General features: G+C 29.2%; 1 protein-coding gene across 6 annotated transcripts in view; it reads right to left on the bottom strand.

The window, feature by feature from the left end:
• The window catches only part of LOC111637098 (nephrin-like), a 105,564-nt gene that overhangs the window by 26,449 nt on the left and 53,656 nt on the right, over positions 1-25,459 (bottom strand). For all 6 annotated transcript variants that reach the window (XM_023382510.1, XM_023382508.1, XM_023382509.1 and 3 more), the window contains exons 4-10: positions 21,735-21,792; positions 12,653-12,805; positions 10,321-10,488; positions 5,239-5,529; positions 4,403-4,614; positions 4,234-4,321; positions 539-675 (exon numbers count right to left, since the gene is read on the bottom strand). In XM_023382510.1, coding sequence (XP_023238278.1) covers positions 539-675; positions 4,234-4,321; positions 4,403-4,614; positions 5,239-5,529; positions 10,321-10,488; positions 12,653-12,805; positions 21,735-21,792 — 1,107 coding nt within the window. The remainder of the gene's footprint in view (positions 1-538; positions 676-4,233; positions 4,322-4,402; positions 4,615-5,238; positions 5,530-10,320; positions 10,489-12,652; positions 12,806-21,734; positions 21,793-25,459) is intronic.

Raw genomic sequence — 25,459 nt, 5'->3', positions numbered from 1 at the left:
GAAAAAACAGAAGAGAAGATTGAACTGTTCTATGCACAGGTTGATAAGGAACTCAGTACAGTTAAAAATAGAGATGTAATAATAGTTATGGGTGATCTCAATGCTGAACTTGGCAAAGGAAAATGTGGAAACATTGTAGGCTATTATGTACAGTACTTACAAGAAAAAAAGAATAGTAAATATGTAAGGTGACACCCAAAAATGGTTACTGTAAAAGCAAAATCATATTGACCAGATTAGAGTTGTTCTTGGTTTATTGTTCTCTTATAGCATGGCGGCACTTTGTTCTAAACAAATGAGTTAATAAATGCATATGACAGTTCAGATAGAATTGCCACTTCAAATTACAAAGAAGCCATATTTCAAACTAACCAAATTCCTTAACCTGTAAATCTCTATATCTCTGACCAGAACGAAAGTAGTTATGAACTAATGGGATTTCAAACTATTTGAGTTTGAATTAACAAGGATTTCCTGTACTACATTTTGATCCCTAAATAACAGTCATGTTTATCTAAAATAAATTTTAAAATATTACCTCTCTATCGCCTTTCAGCCAACGAAGGACAGCAGGTGGATTTCCTCCAAGTGTAACGCAATTAAATCTTTGAAAATCTCCAATTCTAAGCGGCTTTCCTTCTTCATAGCCAATAATTGTTGGTGGTTTTGGAGGATCTTAAAAAATACATAAAATTTATAATTATTTTTAAATTTATAAATGTTGATTAAACAGATCATCAATATTTAATATTTGTAATTATATAATTAGTAATATAATAATAAACATTAGTATGGTAAAATTTCATTGTAACAAATGCTAATATAATACAAGGGCAGTTTTTCAAGCTTCGATGGTCCATAAAACAAGTAACAAAGTGTAAGTAACAAAATGAATTTATTACCAAAAGTTAGGTACAAACATTTTTTGACATAATCACCATGAAGATTGAGGAATTTGCCATATCTGTGGACGAACTTTTCCATCCCCTTGTCATAGAATGTTTGCTGCCAGTGAATTGAGATGGCCTTAACAATGTTGTTTTGAAGATCGTCATTAGTTCATCAGTCTCAAATATCTGCCCTGCTAGCCACATTTTCAGTTCAGGAAAGTGGCAGAAGTCTTCACACATTAAAAAGTTTTAAGCTAGGTGGAAGTCTGAAAACCACCTTTAAACACCCGGCGTATAGCCCCAATTTAGCGCCAAGCGACTTCCACAACGTTAACGATCTTCAAAACAACATTAGGGCTCATCTCAAGTTATTGGCAGCAACATTCTATGACAAGGGGATGGAAAAGCTTGTCCACAGATATGATAACTGCCTCAATCTTCACAGTGATTATGTCAAAAAGTAACCATGTTTGTACCTAACTTTTGGTAATAAATTCATTTTGTTATTTACACTTGTCTTTGTTTTATGGACCATCGAAACTTGAAAAAAAAAACAATTTACACAAAATTATCAATATAATGAATTTATTTTCAATTTCCTAACCTCTCACTGTAAAAAATAGAAGGTTTAGTAAATTCGGCTAAAGACATTATTATAAATTCCATAATTAAATAAATTAGTTTTATTTTGCTGTCAATAGATACTCTTTTGAAATTTTTATGACAGTACAAATTTTAGTTATAACAGTGGATTTAGTTTTTGTGTAGCATTATTAGTGAATAATTACCCAAAATGGTAATCTTCACTGTCAACATGATACAGAAGTTGTGCCATTTTCTGATAAAACAAAAAGATTTGACAAACAGCATATTGAAATACTGTAAAATAACTCAAAAATTTATGGCAAAGGTTTTGATTAGAAATGAAAATTACAAATTACATATACAATAGAAATGAAAATTCAGCAATAAACAAAGGTTATCCTGTAGAAAGGCTTGTGATTATCAGTGCAGCCACTACTTCACGCATCAGCTTCATTTAAGACAGTGCTGAAAATAAATTTTCAGTTACATAGACAGCCAAATGATTGAGGTGATAAAAGTCAGCCTGCTAATGAAGGACCAGATTCAAGCTTGCTTTTGCCTAGAATTTATCAGAGATGAATTGACCCAAATTTGTTGGGTCTCATGCTTTGCAATCCAGCCATACCATTGTGTAGCAGAGTCCATTACAAGTGTGATTAAAAGGCTTGCTTAATCCCACAGGGAGGAGAAAATCAAAAAGTAATAAAAATTCCAGCAATGAGTTGCATAACTTTTCCAGCTGTTATGAGATTTTATTAAAAATGTAACTTTTGTATTACTAATCATAATAAATAAAACTGTGTGTGGCACCATCTGTTCTGTGATTTTTTTATAAAACTTTTTATTTTATTAATTATTATAAAATGGCAAAAAGCTTAATTTTTAGGACAGAGATGAATTTTATAAAAAATTGTACATGGTAATAATGAATAAAATCTTCATTAAGTCTGACCCCTCTTGAGATGTGGTATGTGACCCACGTGTCTCCCCATCCCTTGACCTTTAACCACCAAAATATCAATGCTCCTTATACACAAGTTATTGTGTCAAATTTTGTTCCTTAATCTTTAGTCCATCTTGAGATATTAAATGAAATAGATGCCAACACACACACTTCACATACACACTCCAGTTATTGTTTTTTACTTTTTTGGGTTCAGAGATGCCAAAACATCATGATTATGAAAACCTAGAAGGTCAAATATGACATTATTATTTATAATAGCTGGGAATGTAACCCATGTTACATTAAAACAGCCAGGAAAGTAACAAGAAACTAAAAATTCGAGATGGTTACAATACTTTCTCATGTTATGTTATAACAGTCAGGAAAGAGAAAAGCTACTCAGTGAGAAGCTTTTTTTACTTTGTATCTACAGGGTACCAAATTTTAGATAGCAAAATATTTTGAAATGATCATAGTTTCCAGGTGGTAAAGAGATGCTGATATGCAGAGGTAAATTTTTTGAGTGCTGATTTATACTGCCTTAATTATTTTTCCTTTATTAGTATATGTATTTACAGTATAATTAATTATTAACTAAATAACTAAAAATTTCAAATACATTGAAGTAGTAATTCAGTTTATAATAATGTGATCTACAACAATGTAAATGTTTTGTTAATTTCAACATAAATGGAACCTGGAACAGAGGGGCACCAAGCTTAATAGGCCCAGGAGGCCTAGAACCCTAAATCTAGAACTGAAACACAAATACAAACTACTGAATCAGTAGTTTGTGTTCGTAGAAGTTTGAATCATAGTTTTTATAGAATTTTACTAGAATAACTGGTTTTTAAGCTTAAAAAGTAAGAATTTTTCCTCGTTTAACAATTTTTTTTAATATATTGGCATTTTGACTATATTTCAGTGTAACAAAATTTTGCTATATATATTTCAGTGATTCCCCCATAATATTGTTATATTGATACTAATACTTTATTGTATTAATATTTATTTAAATGTATTAGTTTTAAATTTGTAGACATAATGTTAAAGAAAATCACCTTTTATTTTTACTCAATTTCCATCAATTCAAAATTCTGAGATGCACCTACTAGTACTAAAATATTAAAGTATTATATCATCTACTATGATTTAGTCAAACTGCTTTCACAATGTTATAAAAATCCTTATGAAATGATGCTCTTTTGCTCTGGATGCCTAAACACACTCAAATCTAGATTAAAGCCATTTATTGACAAAATCTATCAAATGGTCATTATAATTATCATCTGGTCTGGTAGTGCATCATGCCACTATGCAGCCATATCATCATAACCCTTGAAAATTTAGGTATTAGTTATATAAAGATTTATATTTTAGGCTCATCAGAAACAAAAAGTTTATCAAGATAGATGGAGAGCAAAGTCAATCTCCATGCTAAAAACAATGATTATAAAAAAGTGTGAGTCTGAGTGAGTTCACAGGAGTTATTTTGTAAACTTTCCACTAATAACAAATGTAAAATCTCTGTTGCTGTTACTTTTAAATGTCTTTCTATGATTAAATTACTTTAGGTTTCTATTTCTTTTATATTACATTTATTTATTTCTCATTATGAATTTTTAGTGCTCACCTTGTAATCATGAAACTTACTGAATACTCTATTTTTATTCTATATTTGTATGTGTTTCATTTAATCCTTTATTTATATAGTAAATATAATAACAGTATATAGTTTGCCATCAGCATTTCTAAAACAAATCTTCAACAATAAAAATGTGATTTTCTTTAATAGCATTTTATAATACTTACAAATAATTTTTAATTTATATTGCTGAAATATGGTTTCTCTTAAAGGTAAACATTCTGCATAACAAGAAAACACTTTCACATCAGGATCCTAAAACAAACATCATAATTAATACATTGCAACTATCATATTCAAAAATAAGTTTGAAAAAAATTTAAAAATGTAATTTACCTGCCTAGTTAGAGTGATTGTAAGATTAGATGATGTCACCCATCCCTTCAGTGTTGCTGTTCTAACTGTTTCTCCCCCTATAACTGGAAGACTGTCAATCATCCAACTCAACTGTGATGGTGGATTACTTGGTTCTGTTGTACAATGCATAGTCACCGTATCACCACGTTTGGCTTCTGGAGGACCAGTAATTGTTACCTTGGCAGGAGCAACTATATAAAAAAATTATAAAATAACATTGTATTACATACATAAATTCTGTATAAAATTTTTAATTATTTTTTTAATAATAATTGTAAATCAAAAAATTAACACAATATTTGTTTCATTATGTTTGTCAAAATGTTAGATGTCTTCCTTTCACAAAAAATATTTTCTAAATTCATATGCATATATAATATTTATTTCTTGTAACATCAAAAAGTAATCAAAACAATAAAGTTTTATTACTTTTTGAAGTTTTCAATAATGTTTTTGTTTTACGCCAATATTCTCAATACATTCTCTTGGTTTATTTGAATTTTAATATTTGTTGTAATGTAATTTTCTCTTCAAAATAACATACTTTTATTAAGATAACTTAAATACAGTATTTCAAGACAATATTTGAATCATTTAAATTCTTACGAATTATTTCTAAATGAACTATTATACTTATGAGTATGCTTTCTATTAAAACTTAAAAACAAATACAAAAATATAGATACATTTTTAAAAATTTGATTGCTTCATCATGAAGAACAAAATCTCTTTAAAATACTTCACATAAACAATGACAAACAAATAAATTTATTTAAAAAAAATTAAGAAATACAAAATAACAATTTAAAACTTACAAAGAACATTTAATTTCACTGATGCAGTTAAGGAATCACGTGTAATAGAATTGGAAGCTTCACATCGATACATAGCATTATTGTCTGTAGCAAAAACCGTAAAAGTATGAGTATTTGTGGTCTCGCGACCACTTGTCGTGTAGGTAGTATCTACCAGCACATTATCGCGATACCACATTAATTTAGCTGGTGGATTGCCCCCTCTCGAAATACAAGCTAAAGTTAAAGTATCTCCAACTTGAATAATGTCTCCTTCCTGATATCCTTCGATTTCTGGTGGTCCTGGATTAACTATAGAAAGAAAAAAAAAAGAAGAAAAAGATACACTGTAGCATTAAAATTTAAAAACAAATAATTCTATTTATTTTAAATTTAATAAACATTTTTTATTTTTTTTCTGAAAGTTTTACAATGTTTTCTTCAAAAACATTTATTTAGTTTAGAATAAATTAAAGAAAGTTTGTTAAGAATAAAAAAACTAATATAGAAGATGTAACAATTTAATTCCCAGAATGGCTATGTTGTGTCACATGCCCATTTGTGTTCAAATATGTTTGAACTAATGTGTGTGTAAATTTCAAGCTGATAAAGTTAGTTGTTAATTAGCTATTGGAAAGATAATAGTTATCTGCATATATTCTTTGGCATAAAAATGGGTGACCAAAATTTAGAGTAATATATTAATATTAAATTTTAGAATAAAAAACATTAGATCATGCAATGGAAATCCCCACGTTCACTTTTGATATTTTTACAAACTCTGGTATAAGAATTTTTTTTTAACATTTTGGACCTTGCAACTAAGGATTTTTTCTCAATTTCCATATTTCACATTTTATTTTTTTCCATTTTCTATTATTTTATGTTAATTTATTTTTTTGTTTAATGCCCTACCCTTCAACATCCTGGGCCATGCATCCCACTTACCTCATTCTAATACTGACGCTGTATGCTAAACAAGATCAAAGCATAGCTACTAAGAGAAGCTGTTATTTAAAGCTGTGAAGTTGGAGTCAGCATCAGTAAATGTGAAACAACTCCTGTTTCTTACTATGTATTTTATATTAAGATCCTAATATAAGTGTTAATTTCCCATCTTCTACTATAGGAACCTCCACTAATGCAATATCTTATTTTATGACGATTCTCCTATTTTGTGATGTTTCTTTACATATCATTAATTAATGTTGATTTTCTTTTCAGAAATTTATATTCAAATGCATTCTGTGTTAGCTAAATTCTAAATTTTTATTGTCAAAAGACTCATATAAAATGCCTAAGAAAATCTTAGATTAAATTAGTAATAGTATTTTATTTTAAACACAAACAAAAACTTTTTTGCACCATGTGTGATTGAAGATGATGTGACAGAGGTGATATTGAAAAATTATGAAAAAATGATAAGTTTTGATAGGAATGCTTAATGATTCACTTAAAAAATGCTTAAAAAGTAGTCTGATTGATTGGTAATGATAAAATTTCATTCTAGGTTAATATAACCAAAGTATATTTTAAATTATTATTTACAGATAGAAGTTAAAGTCAGACTTTTTAAAATTCTGAATTGGAGTCAGGGCTTGGTCTACCAATTTCACAGTCCAGGTTATTTTATTTATGGGCTATTGGGTATATATCTATATTTAAGAACTTTCTGACTGTATGGCACATGTTTACTATGGCAGCTTTCTGTAATGTGCATTTAAGTCTAGTTACTACAACTTTTGTGTAGTATATGTGACATGATGCTTGTTCAAAAAATGCTTACAGTCATGGTGAGTACTTATCCATTTTTCACAGACACTTTATTTTGTGTGCAAATCCTAAATATTAATTTTTTTCAGTTTATGTATTTTGTATGTTGCTGTTAAGTAATTTTGCTTCATTTGCCAATAAATATGATGCCTGGTCTGATATAATGAATTGTTTCATCTGCAATTTATTATTTATGCTAAAATTTTATAGATTATTTATTTTTTATATCAATTAACAAATTAAAGTTAAATTTAATTGAATAAATACTACTTAAAGAATAAGTAGTGTTATCAGGGTTATTTTTCAGCCAGAGCATGCTGATACAGCATATTGACAAATAGCATAAAAAGTTGACTATTGAACACAAGACTGTTATTAACGGTTTCAGAAAACAAAGCATAAAAAGTATCAGGAGCCAGTATGTAGTTCTGACAGTTGCTCTATAAAAATAATACTATATGTTCAGTCACTATAAAATGCATAAGTTATCAACAATAATCTTTTTAGAAAACTAAGCATCATTATTCAGTTAAATAGCAACAAGAAACAACATGAATAATCTTATGCCAAATGAGAAGTCTATCCTCTTGCTTGGAAAATTGAAAAATAAAAAAAATCAAATAAACTATATCCACAATGTAACTGCAAATAAACTGCTGGCCAAGTAAAATGCAACACCTGCAATATCTAGAGGACTACATGGTGTTGCATTTTACTTGGCCAGCAGTATAATATTTATTTGTTCCAATCACACAATTATAATTAGATTTTATTATTTCAAATCTCACAGAGCAGTCTGTACCCTTAGATACAGTCTGCTCTGTAAAGAACCTAGAAAAAGAACAAAGATATGTTAATGTATAGGTAGGCCTGAAATTGATCTGTAAAACAGTTCAAAAACCTGTCCAATCATTAAATAATTTTACTGGAAAGTAAAAAGATTGTGGGATATTTTTGAATTAATTTTCAATTTTAATGTCCTGTGTTATCAAAAATAAGTCTGAAAAAAGCAGTGTTACACAAAATTAGGGTTCAATTAAGTACCAGGCCTGGACTTGGATCACGGTGAGTAATTCCTGTGTGTGGCGACAGCTTTGGTCATAAATCCATAAGTCATCACCAGGAGGAACTCTGAACTTAACAGACCTGGCAACCTGACCATATGACCTCACTTTTGAGTTTAAACTTTGCCAGGTGTACATGTGTAATGATCCTACGTTCACCCAGTAGTGTAGCATTGTAACCTATGTAACATAAGGAATTAAAATAAAGTTTTCAAATTATTTTGTCTGTAGCCTGATACTGTATTGTAAAGTAATTACATATGAATTAGCACTACGTGTGACTTTATAATAGAGAAAAAAGAAATATTACAAAAAAAAAGAACAAAAATTTTAAATTTGACACTTATGTAAGCAAACATCCATGACAATATTTATTAGGTTAAACTATAATATATATAAACAACAAGAATAACTATAAAAAAGAAGTTAGTAATAAATATATATTTAAAATATTCAAACAAGTCAAAATCAATTATGAACAATCAATAAAAGAAAGTCTTTTTCCCAACTTAAGATGTACAATTAATTAAATCTCCACCAGTAATCAACAAAATTCAAAAACACAGAATACACCTCTTATGAGTTAAGTACTTTACCAAAAATAATGCCAGACGATTCAGTCCAAAGTAGATAACCTTCACACTTTCAAGAATGTCTTTGGGAGCTACACATCTCTCCATTAAATGGATACATTGTCTTTTATTTGGCTTGCAAGTGTAATGCCACACTATCCTATTTACGTATTTAAACGTTCCAGGATCAGTCACATATGCAAGCAAATGTTTTAATTTTGAGTTTTGTTGATACTGTGAGAATCCAACTTTAACTCACTTTAATTTAACTTTAATGATCCAATTTTAACTGACAACAATGTCATACATGCTCACCAATTGTTGTCCTCAGCTATCTGAGAAAATCTTTACTTACACTTTCCCGATGATGAAAATGACACACTCCCGCGATCTTTTGACCTTTAGGTAGAGCGCGAACAGATGGATATCGAAATCAACGGCCGAAATAAGCAATCATCACCCAGTCTTTGAGAAGTGCCATCATCCTGGATTTTTCCCCAATAATTAATGGTGTCAGTGCCGAATTGGATATCACACCCTGGATATTGGATAATTTTGTGCTGAAACCTTGGATAACCTTTCTCGACAAGAAGAAGAATGTGGACATTCATAAACCTCCATGGACATTTGCTTCTCCAGGTATTCAGCAATGTGCAAACCACTGTAAACTCTCTCTCTCTGAATACTGCAAAATTAGATTAAGTTCACCCAAGTTTACTTATTTTAATCCCAATCAGGATACTCTCATATTGAAATCTAATGTTTTATATCTTTACAAATAAATGTTGTTTTGTTGACCTAGTCTTTGTGTGAGTCACTTCTGGTGTGCTGTCTCTCACTCCATCCCAAATCCATTTGTTCACACACTCAATCGTTTGTGCAAAAACAACAGTTTCTGTGTCTGTCCATGAAGACACAGTGGTGTCAATCCTGGCGAAATTTGTCACTGAGATCTTCGCCAACACGATGTCGATCCTTTGGTCCTGTGGTACCAAAGAATAGGGAGACCCTTTGGCATTGTCACAATACTAATAGGATGTACAATTAATCAATCTCCAAGTTGGGAAAAAGAATTTCTTTTTATTGATTATTTTTTTATTTTTTTGCTTATAATTGATTTTGATGATNACTAATAGGATGTACAATTAATCAATCTCCAAGTTGGGAAAAAGAATTTCTTTTTATTGATTATTTTTTTATTTTTTTGCTTATAATTGATTTTGATTTGTTTGAATATTTGAAATATATATTTATTACTAACTTCTTACTTATAATTATTCTTATTGTTTATATATATTATATATAATAAGCATCCCAAAGCACAAAACATTGATACTTCAACGAAACAATCGCCTTAATTAATCAGGCTATAAATTTGCTATTATAGCTTTAATTAAGGAAATTGTTTGATTGAATTATATATATATATAAAACACTAATTTTGTGTAACACAGCTTTTTTTCAAACTTAGTTTTGATCGGGAAGAATGTTACAGAGTTTGAATTTCCTTTTTCATATCCTTACATACAATCTTAAAAATAATTTAACTATCTTTAAAAAAAATTATCTAAGTTAATATAGTAAAATAATACAATATATAAATATATTTATTATCTGAAAAAAAAACCAAAGAAATAGAGATATGTTTAAAAACTATTCTATTTTAATAATATAATAATAAAAGATAAACTAACATAAAATACTGATAGTTACTGATGTCCTTAAAACATGTCTAAGTGCAGGATGATGTGCTTCACAAACATATGTTGCATCTGCATCTTCTTGTTTTGGATGAACTGTTATCAAACTACTTGTAGAAAATTTCCTGTGGCCATCATCTGTTATGGATTCTTTTGTTGGTTCTAATATATTTAAATAAAATAATGTTCATTGATATTTCTAAGACAGAATTACAAAATATTAATAAAATTACTAACTTTATGTATAAACTTTGTTTATTTTTATGTAAGCATTATAAATCTCAAATCTAAAAGCACTGTAATAATCAGATGATGCTTATTGCTCATTTTTGGAATAACCTATATTCATAACAATAACTAAGTGATAACATTGTGTAATTAAAGTAAATTAAACCATAATTAATCAAAATTTTAGTTTTATTAAATTGGATAATTTAAAAACATGTCAAAACAATTTAAAATGTTTAAAAATAATTTTAATTAATTAATTAAGAAGTGTATTAATTATAACAATAATTATTTGAGTAATTAATTAATTAAACATTCATATTCATAATGTTTTTGAAATTCAACACTTCTATACTATATGCTGTTATGAAGTATTCGCAGAACTTCTTGCATCTGAGAATTTGTTGGAGGATCTAGACCAGTGGTTTTTAACTGGAGTGCTGCAATGACACTTCAGAGAAGCTGCAAAATGAATCAATGGAAAAATGCATTGTAACACTCAGGCAATCTATCAAGGAGGAGTGCAACCAGGATGACTTTCTATGAAAAACTAGCCTCTATTTAAGTTTGATGCAAACGTCTGGAACAAAATAAGGAAGTAGGATGATTCCCCTTTGTTGGTCAGAAAGCTCATTCTCTTAGTATCATATCACAAATCACTATGACCCAATAACTCAATTGCCAAATGTCAGAAATCAGTTTTCCAGTGACACTTTCTTAGTCTTTTCTGTGCTTACCTGTACATGTTTCTGCTAAACCAAGTGTCATCTTATACTAATTAAACAACGCTCTTTCATTTTATAATTAGATGTTTTCCTATCTCCGTTGGTTTCCAAGTTAGTTTTCTTTAGTTTCATATTTCACACTAGAGGCATTAAAATCGCATTCAATGAAACCTATAGGAAAGTGGCCATGCAACTGCACATGGTCACTTTCCTATAGGTGTCAATTACTTTCATGGCACTACCACATGTAATTTAAAAGTTACTGGTATGTACAGACTTTCCTTTAAACTCTACATAAATATGTACTGTGCATTATCATGCTCACATTAGTACAAATGTATCCACACACGTGGATATTTTAAAAAATAATATCATTATGAACACCGTAAAAAACTTTTATTAATTAACAATTATCTTTTCTTAATCAGTAAAGCTGGAATCCCCATATCTTGGCACTCCTAGGTGATCACCAAGGTTCACCTAATGGTAAAAACAAACCCTGATCAGCAGTGACATCTGGCTATTCTGGGTCTATAGTCATAAGACTGTTCTTCATTTTAGTTGTGTATATTGTTAGCTGATGATGGAAGAACTATAGGCCAAAAACATTTAAACAAATTATAATTTTTTAGCTTCCTTAAACAAATGGCTAATTTTTTCTTTCATTTAAACAATGCCAAATTTTGTTCAATTTCAAGAGAGATAATCATATTCACAATTAGCACATTTAAGAGAAAATGTAATAGTTAAATATACTCCTTATCATACATGTGATTATATAATACAGTAGAGCGTCATTTATCCGAAAGCTGGTCAACCGAAACGTCGGTTAACCAAAAGTGTTCCAGTTGGTAAATTTAAATTTCTGCTAGTGCTGTGGCACTGTAACCTTTGGCTATGTCTTGGGCTACTCCAATATTTGTTTTGTTAGTGTGTGTGTGTTTTAGCTGGCAGCACTGGCACTTTTGTGTAGTGTTTTTCTGAGGACTGTGTGTCATGCTGAATCAAATGTTTTTGATACTAGATTAACTTCTCAAATATTTTTTTTTTCAATATATTTATTTTGTATATACAAAATAAATAAATAATATTTAACGATACAATAGACACGATTATTAATATAAAAATTTTTGTTAGGCTTAACATCGACGAAAATTCAATGCAAAGCAACAGGCAACAACAAAAAAATTTCAACATGGGATAGGTTAATTTATTTTTTTGTACATAATCAGTTATCTGAAAAATAAGTTATCTGAACAGTCCCCAATTGATTCGGATAAACGATGCTCTACTGTAGTACAATTTTAACTTATACTTTAAATAAAAATCATCATCAAATATGATTAACTACAAAAGTTACAGTATTTGTTTACCTGGTACTGGTTCCATATTTTTCCAATACCACTTTAATTGTGTTGGTGGCTTACTTCCTCTTGCTTCACAAATTAAAGTGACTTTAACACCTTCTACAATTTCAATTTGATGATCTCCTGGTATATTATTAATGGTAATTATTCTTGGAGGAACTAAAAACAAAATATATAAATATTTTAACAACAACAAAACTTAATATTAAACTGCTATATTTTATCAGACTTTTTTCATTCAACTAAACCAAACAATTGTACAAATATATTGTTTCATGGAGCCATATCTTAATAATTTGAAATGTTCAGAAAACAATTTAAAGTGGAACTTAAACTTTCTATACCCATAAGCTAGCCCATCTAAGTGCTTAGATGGCATATTGGTCGTTGCTAATATATCATGTAAGTACGCTAGGCCAAACTGTTTTCTGCACACAGAAATCATTTAGAATACAAACAAGTCAAATTATGCTATTACAAATTCTATAACAACAAAATTTTTGAAATAAATAATTAATTTTCTTGTGCTTGAACTTACTTAACTAAAACAATCTATTAAAATAACTAAAAAAAAAAATCTCATTTTAGTGAAACCAATAATTCAGTATTCTGGTTATCAGCCATATTTTAGTTTTTATATAGTTTGTAAGTTCTTTATTTTTTTCTATATTCTTTCGTTTTTACTTTCTTACTTCCTTTCCATTGTCTCAAAGCAATTTCTACAAAAACCGTTACTGCTTGAGGGGGAGGATTACCCCTTCTAAGAACCGAGAGTTGAACAAAGGAGAAAGAGATTAAGACTTCCCTGAATTTAGGGAGATAGAAAAAGGTAGTAAGAGCCCAAGGCAATGTGAGAGATGAGTGGTACTCACTTTTTGGCTGCACCTCGGAGAAAACAGATATTGTATACAGTACTCCAGACCTAAAAGAGAATGAAAGAGAGGAGACTGCAGCCATGAGAGGGAACCTGACAAGATCAGGGAAAGAAAGAGGTACGAGGATCCATAGGACATTAGGAGAGTTGGAGAACCTAGATATTGAACCGCTGATTTCGTAGAGACAGAGAGGAGATCAGATTGTGAGAGCGAAAATTGTTAAGGATATCAACTAAACGACTTGAACCAGGGTACTTTCTGTTTGCTTTCCTATCTTTCCCTCGCTTTTCTAAGTCTATCCATTTCCTTTCCTTATTAGTTTTAAGATAGATGTAAGATTAGTTTTAAGTTAGTCATTAGAGATTTTTTTGTTCTGTGTTATGCATGCATTATCTACCTGTAAATTAATAGGAGGTAACCCACTCCCCTGTGTAGATATTGAATTGAAAATCTGTCAAGTTGGGATCTGTATAATAAAAGAACCGCGTTCGGAGAATTTTAAAAGAATATTCATCATGTGCAATTTTGTTTCTGTGTTGTTATTTGTAATGGTTACTCGCAGACCTACAAATATCTCTTTCCAAACAGCCACAATGGTAATGTCTCTGAGGTTCCCCCAGAGATCTTCTATATCTGTCATCTCCAAGAAGGATGAAGTGATTGTGCAACTCCAGAGTAAATGTTTCAGCAATTGTTAGATCATTTAATTTTTCTATATCAAACAGTCTTTTTAGTAAGAGTTGCCTTTGATTACAAAGTTTGAGCTTAATATCTGTCCTAACTAGGTAATGGTCAGATCTGATATCTGCACTTCTGTAAACTCTTACATTGCTCAGTCATGACCTCCACTTTTTACTAATACAAATAAAATCTATCTCATTAAAAGTGTGCCCATCTGGTGACTGACAGGTCTTTTTACGGATAAGCCAATGTTGGAAATATGTGTAACACAGTCCGTTGTGTTCATAAAACAATGTTAGCCTTTCTCCATTGTTGCTCATATGAGCAGAGGACACATGAGCACCAATCACAGGCTCAAGTCCTCAACAATCACTACCTAATTGGCATTGAAGTCCCCAATCATGACTGTTAGGTCATGATTTGGAATACCATCAAAGATGTCTTTGAGCTGCTCATAAAATTCATCTTTTATTGTGTCCTCTGTATCATTGGTTGGTACATAAACCTGCACCACAGTCACTTTGGCATGTCCATGGGTGAAGCGAGCTGTAATAATCCAATCACTGAAGGGCCTTCATCTAAGGAGTGCTTTCATCATTCGTTTACTCAGAATAAGACCTAATCCGTGCTCGTGCCACTCTTCATGGCCTGTGTACAATATGGTCTTGCCATCACTACTGATTTGGCCATTTGTTGTCCATCTAACCTCACTGACACCAAGGATGTCCAACCAATTTTCATCAAATGTCCATAATAGCTCAGCGAGAAAATTGCATACTGGAATGTGTGTACTCCATATCAGAATACACACATTCCAGTATGCAATTTTCATAATAATTTTGGCAGAAAAGATTGTTTCTGATATTGGGCATTGAATGCCGTTGCCAGTTTCCTCTGATGCCATCATATTACCTGGAACTGAGCTTCCACTCATTCGATCAAAATTTCTGCTTATTCTTGCTAATCCAACACCTAAATTTTACATATACTCCAGTAAAATTTATTGAAAAATCCTCAACGATTTTCTGAACTTATTATAATAAGAATATCCTGTAAAAATATCAATTGACATCAACTGACACATTCAAATAATGTAAAATAGTAGGAACAGATGTGAGATGATATAAATGAACATTTTGATTTATACATCTATTTTAATTGTTTAATTTAAAATGTTACAAACTTTCAGAAATATTTCAAATGCTTTAGTTAACTTTAAACATCATTTAACACCCGTACAAATCAATTAGAACAACTAAAATAATTTGAGATCAATTAGAATCATTATCTATGAAATAAAATGAAGTTAAAAATCTCTCAGAAAAAAAGTCAAATATGTTTTAATGAGCACAAAAATCAACTCAATTGCTTACAGATTTGAAGAATTCTCTTCCATTTCCACAGAACAGATACTGAAAAAATTGTGAGAGGTCAAACTTGAAAAAAAAAACCCCACAATTTTATTCAAAAATTTTTCGAAAGAAAATTCATTTTTCATTTTGAAAAGAAAATTTATTTAAACCTCAGAAAAAACTTTTTCCATTTTATTACCGGAGGATGAGTACATTTCTCTTCCCAGAGTCTGTTCCTTTCCCAGGGAACTCAGAATGTGTCACTGGGAACTACAACTAAAAATTCACTATTGAATGAAAAAGACAATGTGACTTAGAAATATAAAGAGGAGAACTCAAGAAACAGTGAGTGGTCGAGGGGTTGAGAGTCTGCAAGAGTATTCCTTATGTGCCAGCCGAAAGGGTTTATCATCATTGCTCGTCGCTGTGCGCTCCTCCCGAATATCGTGTGTTCTCTGGGAACACCTACGAAGAACCAATGGATCTCAACTTCCAATAGACTTTAACCACCATCCAAGGCAACAGAGACATTCCCAAGGCTCCCCAACAACTCCACAGACATCTGGAAATCCATACATAGTGCTTCAGGTATTTATAACAACCTGCAATGTTAAGTAAGCTCTCTCTCTCTCTCTCTAACTCGGTTCTCGCAAAGAAGCGTTAGGGGAAATACCCTTTTGTAGAACTAGTATAATAAGCAAATTTTGTTATTGTTAGAATTGTGTTGGGTGCACTTCCTCAAGTGGTCTCCATCCTGAGTCCAACTGCCTACAGATGTAACTGCTCGCATGTAAAGGCAAACATAATGGTCTCCGTGTCTACCCAGAAAACACAGTGGTGTCAATCCTGATAAATTAGTCATTGCAGTCTTCGCTGACACAATGTCAACCATTTGGTCCTGTGATGCTGAAGCATAGGGGCGCTTCGCGCATTGTCACAAAATAATAACAAAATATGTTTGGTACAATGATATTAAATATATTTTATGTAATACAAATACAGTGGGTGATCGGTTAACGAACATAATTCGTTCCAAGATTTTGTTCGCTATCCGATTGTTCGTTAACCAATTATTGATTTACCATACGTTTTAATGGAAATTTAATTAATTCGTTCTAGAGACCCCAAAACTAAAAAATATATACTTTCTTACTACATTTATTTATATGTAATAATAAAAATACATACATACACAGTCTTACGTTTTTATTAGTCATGTTTTTTCCGTTTGTGGGAGTTAAACAATATGTCTAATATCGATTGCCTTTCTCTCTGCAGGAATTTTTGTAAGTAATTAATAGCAATGCAATTGTAAAAATCCCCAAGCCTCAACCTGCTTTGGATGCCATTCTAAGACCGTTGTTCTGACATCCTCCTACTTCTTCAAAGGATCTTTAATAACAGATATCGACATTAATCCTCTTTTTCAGAAGAAAACATATCTTACCGAGTTTCTCGGTATTCTTCATTCAAGAGTTCTTGGCATTCTTCTATCATCAGATCCGTTTTGGGTTCCATTATGAACTCTTCAATGTTCTTTATTTCTCAGATGTAATTTTTGTTACTCCTTTAGCTGATTGAGTCTTTTTGATTATACTGTATCTTTCTTAGATAAGATTGATCTGCGGCCTACTGTAGACCTGTTCACGCCATACTGCCCAGCAACATTAGGCAACTTCTTCCCACTCTCTACCTTTGCTATTATACTCTCACCTTTCAAAAAGAAAAACAGACGCAAAACTTAACGAGTGCCTACCTGACAGTCTCGCAAATACATAAAAGAATTGTTTTGCCAGAAAAATAAAAAGCTGGAATTACAAGGGAGGTTTCAAAGTTTGGAGGAATACTATCTGATCAGTATATACTGACTTGAGCATCGATGTCGACGTCTCCCACACTCCAAAAAGTTTCAAATTGTTGCCTGAAGACAAAGGAAGACCAATCAGTATTCATTATTTTACGTCACTTCTTCTTGTTTTTGTTCTATGGGGTGTTCGCTATCCGATCATGTGTTCGTTGTCCAAACATAAAAATCGTTTGTGAAAGTGTTTGTTATCGTTGTGAAAGTATTTGTTCGTTATCCAATCTGTTCGTTAACCAATCACCCAGTGTATATGAAGTTTGAAAATAGAGATTTATACAAAATTGATGTAGTTTACAAACTATGATAATTAATGTTTATCATTATTATTTGAGGTATGAATTATATATTGTTTCATCTAAATTAATAAATTTTATTAAAATTATAGATGTTTAAAAATTTTCTTTATATTTCTTTATGAGCAAAGTTTGATTCTTTATAGACAAAACTATCTTCCAAATTAACTGATTATAAAACAAAATGCAGAAAAGTGTCCAGGAAAACAATTTGTTAATACAAAACAATTTAAAATTGGACCATAGGTTCCATCATTAAAAATAGCTAAATATAAAAACACCTTACCACTGGGGTATTTAAATTTTCTTTACTAACGTTTTTTGGCGTAGTTATAAGCCCTCGTTAGGTAAACCGCATTTGAATTCAGAACAACATTGAACATTTCTTTCAAAGTTAAAATGGAATTAGCTTTAAATACCCTAGTAATAAGGTGTTTTTATATTTAATTAAAATAAGAGCTGGGTTAGAATGGATTATTGAAAATAGCATAACTATAATTTGTTTTCAATAAATTAAAAAATTTTTATGCAAATTTGATTTAAGAAATTGTAATTTTATTACACATAAAAGCCAACCATTATCTTGTGTTAAATTGAATAATGTAAATTATCATAATTTTGGTCAGATGACATGTAATGATAGATATACCCTAAAGAAAACTGAAAAAATATACATAAAACCTTTGTAGAACTTTGAAGAAACCACTACTGAATTCCCAGACATCTAAGGAGGCTGTTGAAATCAAGATATTAACAGTATGCAGTTTAAAAGTTGCCATCTTAAACATTGAAATATAGTTGAACTTGGTTAACTCAAACCAGGATAACTTGAAGTCAGATTTACTCATGAGTATTTTCTTTCCCCAATCACTTAGCATGGGGATTTACATGTGAAATCAAAGTGGTTAATTTGAATTTGTTGAACTATTTAACTCAAATGGGTTTCGATACAGCATTTTCATAAACTCTAGAATTTTAATTTAAATAAAGTAATTAACATTCATCTATTAAATAATATAATCAGAAACTCTCTATAAAATGCAGGAACCATGTACAACCAAACATAAACATGCATCAGTGACGGTGGGCAGGGGTGGTGGCTTCCAAACAGTATGTGTGACCTAGATACTGTAACTGCCATTGAAGCCTGTTTTTTCAAACTTTTTAAAATTTTATTTGATTGCTGATGGATTTCTACAACTAGATGACATAATAAATATATGGATTTTTGATAAATTAATTTTAAAAAACAATTATAATCTAATTCTATGTAAAAATTTTAACCTTTGCAGCAAAACTTTTAAAAACAACAATCATAAAGAATGGTGTGTTTGTGAAAAAAATAAAAAACAGATCAATTCTAGGCACAAAAGATCACAATTCAAAAAAGTTCTTACTATATCTTAGGAATGAATGGGTCAACCATTTGGGAAAGCATTTCTTAGTAGCTTATGCTTATTTAACCATTTGGTCAAGCATTTTCAAGTTTCTAGACGACACAGAGGTTTACATTGACACAACAATTCCACATAATGCAATTCAAGGAAATATTGTGTAGATAGTTTATAATGAGTCACTAGTAAATGCATGCACAAAATCTTGATTTTTAGCTTAACCTCCAAAACTTGAAATTTTTTAAATCAAAGTCCAAATTTTCTCTCTGATCAATTCAAGTTAACCAGGTTCCACTGTATTGCTTTTTGTTTCATTTCTGTTAACAAATCATTATGATATATACATATAAACAACTAACAAGGTAAGTCCAAAGCCCAAATATTCTATAATAATCATATTAATTGTATCAGGTTTTAAAGATAAAACTTAAACATTTCAATTTTTTCTAGAAATGACTGATCATTTTTCATTAAATTTAATAGTTTTATTTAATAATTATTAAATGTAATTCAAAATAATAATTAATGAATTTGAAACTAAAAATGACATTACATTTTTGCTTTTTGTTTAAACTCTAATGTCAAAATCCATTTTATCTTAAACTAACATTTGTATAACATTTAAAATACTAAATAATTTTCAATCTAAGCATACATTAGCAAAGATATCATCCCTATATTCACTGGCCAGATGTTTATGAATTGTCCCAATTATGTAAATTAAGTGTAAAAATATAAAAATATAATAAATCGTAGTTGTTTGACTAATTTCCTTTTTTCACTAGTAATAATAAGTTAAATTCAGAAAAAATTAAAAAAAGAAAATAATTTTATTATTGATATTAAAATTACTTTGTTTAATTTTGCTCAAAATGTTGCCTTAAATGGGATTTTATCACAAGTTAACTATTCATACTGCATGAGAAATGACAACTGCCAATCTGATGGGTTGGTTGTCTGTCACCAGCCAATTATATAATGTATATCAATCTTAATGCATAATTGGAATTTACAATTGACATATCCACTCCCTTCTAAATCACTTTTCAAACACATATAATACACAGTTATTTGTCCAAAATTACAGTAAAAACAAAGTGTAAATGATATGTAATACAATGTATCAGAAATATTTTGAACCATTTGTATTTATTATTTGGAGATAGGAAATCTTCATTTCTCAATTTGATAAAAAAACGTTTTTTCATTTTTTGCATTAACATTTATAATTAATTAGTAACATAATATATTTTAATGTATTTATTATGTATACTTGTATATACCATGAATGTTTTTATATATTTTGTATATAATATTAAAATATTTTTGAAGTGGCAACATATAATATATACAAAAAATTCTAGAAAAACCTTTACAGACAAAATTATTCATTTTTTCAAACATTTTCAGCTGTTCTAGCTGTCATTGTTAAGATATATTGGAATATTCGATATTAGAAAATATTGGAAAGTAGATTGTTCAAAGTTTAAATTTGCATATGTATAATGGAATGTTAGAATTTGATTTGAATATAAAAGCCATTTTACAAATACCAATAGAAATAAGAACAACATAAAAAATAAAATAAAATAAATGGCAATTAATTGAATATATTGGCATGTCAAACAGCAGTTGTATCATAATTCTTAACATACTTCCATGCCAACAGTTGACATCAGGCATCGTTATGATTTATGTAGAGGTGGTTCTTAGCATGTCTATAAATCGTTAACTTTTTCATAATTTTTCCCCACATGCTATATAATATCAACATACACCATGATAACTTTAAAAATATAAAAGCTTATCAGGTTTTTCATATTAAGAGTTTTTATTAAGAAATGCAAATGTTTTGGCACACAAAAAACTCTTCATCAGGTAAGTTACAAAATTTTAAAAAATCTATTTTAAAAATGTTCTAAAAGTCATTTTGTTCTTATTACTATTGATATTTGTATAATTGCTTTTATATTCAAACTGAAATTCCAACATTCCATTATACATATGCAAATCTGAAATGTAAAATTTTAAACATTCTACATTCCAATATTCATTTGTATCCTGGAGATGGCTGCCAGAACAGACAAAAATGTTTGAAAAAAATAAAAAATTTGATAATAATGGTTTTTCTAAAATTTTTTGTAAGATTGGAAATAAGTTTAAAGATATATAGTATATAATCTAAAAAACTAATCATTAGACATAAAGAAATAAATCAGTTATTAAACTTTAGATTTCTTATTACATGTTACAAAACAACTAATATAGTAAACGAAGCCATAACTAGGGTATGGCCAATGTAGCCCCCGCCATAGGCGCCAATTTAATAAAGGTGCCAACGAGGAGGTTTCGAAATAATATGTATTCGAAATTAATAACACAAAAAAACTTTTATATTTATATAGTATTTAAATGTCATTCGATAATTTTTTTATAATAGCATTTTTTTGGAATAAAATTATTATTATTTTTTTTAATTATAAAAATTAAAAAGGTGTCATGTTTATTCTTGGCCATAGGCGTCCAATATCCTAGTTATGGCTCCAATTAGTTATCCTAGTATAGGCGTCCAATATCCTAGTTATGGTAGTAAAAAAGTAATCTTAAAACATTAAAAAGTTGTTCTCACTTAATACTCTCAGTCTTGCATTTGCTCGAATTGGTTTCTGGTCATCAGTCGGACCAACCTAAAATCATCATCATTTAAAATTTTAGAAACTGCAATAAATATATGTAAATTATTAAAAACAAAAATAAGATAATATATAGATATATTTTTAAAAACAGTTGTTAATCATGTAATTAAAGTTGTTACAAATTATGATGTAAAGTTTCTATTAAATAAATTTATCAAAATAATTATTCAGAAAACTTTTAAAATCAATCAGGAAATTTAAGTAATGTTTTTGATTTTTTGAAAAGCATCATTAAATTATGTCAACAAAGAATAATTCTAATTCAAAGAATATTTTGAATATTTATTTCAATTATAGATCCAATAAAATATGAACTGTAATTATTTTTGAAAATAATTTGGCTAATTTATTTATGCTAAAGTTATATAATAAATGAAGCTTCGTTTGACTTAAAACAATCTTGGTAAAACCAAATTTTTTAAATATATTTTAACTTCTTAAAAAAGGATAATATATCTTTATGAGTTTTTAATTTAATATAATCAGAGTGACTTCCAATCCATCCTCAGAAGTATATTCTAAATAGCTCATCTAAAGAAAATAAACTAGAAATAAGATCATTTAAAAATTTTCATTCTTTGCTTCAAATTAATATAAGTGAAATATATTTTAAAATGATTAATTAAAATATCAAACTATTACTGGAGAGGTAATATGTAAAACTATATTAGAATATGATCTGAAAACAGGTCCTTTGAGAGATTGTATGGGTCTGGAGGTAGAGAAAGCTCTCTCTCTCTCTCTCTCTCAGGGTTCTTTTGCCATTTTTTTTTTTTTTTGAACAAATAAAATATGTAGAATATTTCTTTATTAGTAAAATGCAACCTTAAAGATTTCATTTATTGTTAGAAAAATAACATTTAATTTATATGGATGGGAATCACTACAAATACATTAACTTTTCTCTAGTCCTGGGAAAAAATCCCCAGTTCTCCTCTCAACAGTCCTGTCTGAAAATATTTAAATTATTTAACTAAAAACGTAAAACCAATATATTTAATGATTTATAGAATTATGATTGATGTAAATTAATACTGTACTTTTAATAGAAATAATGCAACTGTAAACCAAAAAGTACAAAAAGAATTTTAATATAATGTTAAATGGAAACTTCTTGAGAAATTTTAAATGGAATGAATATATTTTTATTTTATAAAACTAATAAATTTTCAATTAATTTTATATGAATAAAATTAGAGGGAATGAAGAGGGGCAAAAACTGCTAGAAGTGTGTATCCCTATATGAAAGAGTACTTCTTGTTGACTGTGGTTTTCAGAAAAAAGCTACTACATAAGTTTTATTAAATCTTCTGTAAAAGTAATATTGTGACTTTGGTTTGAGTATATATGAGTTTACTCAAGATAAATTGCAGCAAACTATATTTTTCAGTTTGTATTAAAATTTTTTTTGTTTAGTACAGTAATACCCTGAACTTACGCGATAGGTGGGCCGAGCGATAACTGCGTAAGTCAAATTCGCATAAGTCAGAGTATAATTTTGCATATAAATACATACAAATAATTTTTAATTGGGGCCGAAGATTAAAGAAAACAATAATTTAGAAAAAATGTTTAATAAAATCTTAGATAATACATATGTATAACAAATTATATTATTATACAATTTTTCACATTTACTTGATTATCACACCATAATTTTAACATTGTTCCCATCTGAAGGATAATACTGTGACATTTACGAATGATGCTTAAATTTAAAGATTGAGCATTTTTTACAGCTTCAAGAATTTTTTCTTTACCTTTTATAATTGTTCTGACTGTCAATTCCGGTAGATCAAACTTCTTTGCCAATTCACAAATTTTCATTTTTGTATCGAAGTCTTTAATAATAACTTTACATTCCAAAGATAAAGTTTCTTTTCTTGTTTGATGCAAAAGAATCAGTTCTACTTCGTTTAGATGACATAGTAAAGTCTTTCGAGTCTCCATAGATATAACAAACACAGAAATAAATAACACAAAATAAATTGTAGCTATGTGTCGATTCCGCACGACACATCCAAACATGTAAGCTGAATAATAGTGTGGTGGGAATGAATAATCAAGAATTGCGAGGCGCTCAAACAAAAGACGAATTGACGAGATTTGAAAATCACGTAACTCCAGGTTCGCGTAAGTTGGGGTATTACTGTATTTCCTTTTGGACTGATTCTGTTATTTTCTCTTATTGTACTGACCATAATTCAGTTTTCCTGCACTGAAGATTTCACTTAAACATAAAATAGATATGAAAAATCTGTTATGTTAATTTTGCTAATTATTTTACCACTAATCCCTTATATCAATAAGTCCAGATTAATATACAACCTAATCAATTATATGTAAAAGTAAAAAATCCAAGTTAAGTATTATTGAAAGAATGAGCTTGTAGATAAGTATTATTGAAAGAATGAGCTTGTAGATAAGTATTATTGAAAGAATGAGCTTGTAGATTGAGCTTATAAATAAATTAAATAATTTTTAGAATATTCTGAAAGAACATTCTAAAATTCTAAAATTTTAAATTGCCCAATGGAATCCAGTAGTTGTTTGGTGTAATACAAATTTATCAGGTTTGAGAGAAGTTCACTTATTAACTCATCACTTTCTTGATAGCACTTTTTATATTTTCATTTCATTTTTACACAGATTTTTTTAAATTTTCATAATTTAATTAAAGTAAATATCTGACAATAAAAGATTACAGAACTACAGGGTTTAAAATTTCTATTTGATTTTTTTATGCTAGTTTATGCAAAAAAGAAAAAAATTTAAAAAGCTTTCAGATTTTAAAATTTAAATAATTTAGTACACTTAACTGATTTAAATCTAAAGTTAAAAGTTGATCAATGGGATCAGCTAATTATTAAAGTTTTTAAAAATATTTTTAATATATAATCTTAAAGCATTAACTTATCATTTAATGCCAATTTTTAGAGGTTAAGCAGTTAAGTTTCACTATACAACAGTCAAAAGAAATAGTTTTTATTCTGACACTTTTAAAAAATTACCACCAGAAGCATTTTGCCTAGATTACTTAGTCCAGGCCTCTTCAGTGGGAATGGAGAATGATACAACAGGAAAACAATAATGTATAGCACAAAACTGATCATTTTGTTCATTCACTATATACTATGATCTATATCGGGTGTGTCAAACTCATTTAAACAATAGGCCATTAATGCATTAAGATTGTTCTCACTCTTTGAATCTAGATATTTTCCAATATCTAGATTCAAAGAGTGAGAACAATCTTATTATGGCAGATAGATGTTTATCAGTTAATCTTGATCTGTTAGCCATTTTATTTAATTTCAGAGCATCGTGGCCGCAGGCCATAAAAAATCATATCAGGGGCCACTAGTTTGACACCCCTGATCTATATAATAGTTCAATCATATGAAGATCTATTTATGTTCAACATAATCCTATTCCATCATGCATCAACTACCATACCATTATTTAAATTAACATTATTTATATACGTACTTATTGTAAAATGTTCTTTAATTCTCTGCTTTATAACATTATTTCATTATTATTTTTATCTATTTGACATATATTTTCCTCACAGTGTTGGTACCATAATGAATTTTTATCTTTAAGTCATATTGCTGCCATGTGTTCTACCAACCTTTTTTCCAATGGAAGTTTCATC

The sequence above is a fragment of the Centruroides sculpturatus genome, unplaced genomic scaffold (genome assembly GCF_000671375.1).
Source record: "Centruroides sculpturatus isolate CEXI.00-Female unplaced genomic scaffold, Cexi_2.0 scaffold924, whole genome shotgun sequence".
Lineage (NCBI taxonomy): Eukaryota > Metazoa > Arthropoda > Arachnida > Scorpiones > Buthidae > Centruroides > Centruroides sculpturatus.
This window is presented reverse-complemented; position numbering and strand designations above follow the sequence as displayed.